This window comes from Carlito syrichta, unplaced genomic scaffold, assembly GCF_000164805.1.
Source record: "Carlito syrichta isolate Samal-C Ts95f unplaced genomic scaffold, Tarsius_syrichta-2.0.1 Scaffold130637, whole genome shotgun sequence".
Taxonomy (NCBI): Eukaryota; Metazoa; Chordata; class Mammalia; order Primates; family Tarsiidae; genus Carlito; species Carlito syrichta.
This window is the reverse complement of record NW_007074733.1, coordinates 177,359-179,452: the sequence shown is the minus strand read 5'-3', so window position 1 is coordinate 179,452 and position 2,094 is coordinate 177,359. Positions and strand designations below refer to the sequence as shown.

The 2,094-nt window shown below is 58.9% G+C and overlaps 1 protein-coding gene across 1 annotated transcript in view; it reads left to right on the top strand.

Moving 5' to 3' along the window:
• The window catches only part of SLC16A8 (solute carrier family 16 member 8), a 4,559-nt gene that overhangs the window by 1,673 nt on the left and 792 nt on the right, over positions 1 to 2,094 (top strand). Inside the window, exons 4-6 of the mRNA XM_021708100.1 lie at positions 37 to 98; positions 171 to 347; positions 1,855 to 1,886. Of these exons, the coding sequence (XP_021563775.1) occupies positions 37 to 98; positions 171 to 347; positions 1,855 to 1,886 (271 nt within the window). The remainder of the gene's footprint in view (positions 1 to 36; positions 99 to 170; positions 348 to 1,854; positions 1,887 to 2,094) is intronic.

Here is a 2,094-nt window from a genome sequence, read left to right as displayed (position 1 = left end):
GCTCATGGCCACCGTGGGCGCGCCCCGCTTCCCCAGTGCGCTGGGCCTGGTGCTGCTCCTGGAAGCCGTGGCTGTGCTCATCGGACCGCCCACTGCCGGTGCGCCCCGATGCGGAGGGGGTGGCAAGCCTAGCGCCTTTTTGCCCGGGGGGTGCCCCTGCCCTGCCCCAGATGGAGCGTCCTGGGACGAGAGACAGCCTGGTGGGCGGACTCCCCTTTATGGCCAACTAGCGCCGCCCCCAAGCGGGACCACCAGCTCTGGGCGGGGACCGAAAAGCAAGGGAAGGTGCCAGGAGGAAACCAACACCGACAGCTGTGCCCGGGCAGCTGGCACAAAGGCCTTGTGAGGTGCAGGTGCTTATTCTCGTTTCGCAGATGAGGACACCGAGGCACAGAGGCTTAGCACAAGTTGCAGTCTCCGAATTTAATGCCTGGGTGTGCCTGAGGCCAGGTGCCCATGCCTCTGAAACACTGCATCTGGGTGCTTTAGTCTTCCCAGCCTCTAAGGGTGACCAGGATAGGGATGGTGTCTTCCCAGCCTCTAGGGGTGACCAGGATAGGGATGGTGCTGGGACCAGGAGCAGAGTGGAGGTGCTCAGTAGCGGGTGGGGAGGGGAAGCACTGGTGTGGTCCATGGTGCACGTGGCCTACTGGGCACTTTGCTTTCATCGTCACTCTTAGGAAATCACCGTCTTAAGGGAAACTGCCTCATGAGGGAGGTCAGAGAGGGCTTCCTGGCAGAGCCCCCAGATGAGGGCACAGCCTGAACAGGGGCAGGGTTTGTTTGGGGGACAGTGTCCTTTTTTTTTGAGTTGGAGTCTCTGTCACCCAGGCTGGAGTGCAGTGGCATGCTCAGGCCACCGCAGCCTTGACCTGCTGGGCTCCAGCGATCCATCCGCCTCAGCCTTCCAAGTAGTTGGAACTACAGGCGCGTGCTGGGCTAATTTTTGACTTATCGTAGAGACAAGATCTCGCCAAGTTGGGCGGGTCTCAAACCCACGAGCTCAGGCACTTCACTCACCTCGGCCTCCCAAAGTGCTGGGATTACAGGCTGAGCCACCGAGCCTGGCCTAGGGGGAACAGTGTCCTTATGCAAGTGAAGCAGGAACCATTGGAAATGTGGGGGTGGGGTAGGGGTAGGGACGTTAGGGTCTTCCCAGTTTGTCGGTAATGCTGAAACAGCAGGGAGTCAGCCTTTGAGCAGGAGAGGGCTGTGGTCAGGCTGTGAGATGGAGCAATGGTGGGGCCACCTTTGCCAGGGCCTAGGCTGTACCTGAGATGGGGCGATCTCCCTTCCTTCCTCCAGGCTGGGTTGGCGGATGTCCTCATGGAACTTCATCAATTTCACGTGATGCAGTGATAGTGGCAAAGTCCAAGCCAGTGTGCAGGTGGCCCTCAAACCCACCCCCAGAGCCATAAAACCAGCCCAGCTAGAGGCTCAGGACCCATCTTGTGTGGCCCTGGAGTGGACAGAATAGGCAGAGAAGGCGCATGGGGGTGAGAATGTCCTGGAGAGCAGATCCCACAGAGAAACCCAGCTTTAGGGGAAATCTGTAGTTAAGAGGTTGTCGTAAGCTTTAGGGGAAATTTGTAGTTAAGAGCTTGTCCTGAGCATGCAAGTAACACGTGCATGTGATAGAAACTTTGGGAAATACGGAGAAGGAAGCAGGAGCTACTGGCCCACATGCCCTGCCTCCCAGCCTGTGCTGATAGTAGTAGCTCATGGGCCCTGGGGGGGGCGATGGGATGACTGAGCCCAGCCCTTGAAGACCACACATTCACAGGAAAGAGCAAGAGCTGGAGGCCCCTGGGGGACAGAGCTGAGCCCAGGGCCCCCTCTCCACTCCCACCTCAGATACCCCGCACCGAGCAAGTCACAGGACGTTGGTGGGCTTGAATTGGTGGGTGGAGGCGGTGCCTCCTTGAAGGTCCCACATCACTTAGGAATTTGAGGTCCAGGGAGGGCAAGTGACTTTTTTTCGAGTTGGAGTCTTACTCTGTCGCCCAGACTGGAGTGCAGTGGCCACTCCCAGCCACTACAGCCTCCACCTGCTGGGCTCCGGCGATCCTTCCGCCTCAGCCTTCCAAGTAGCTG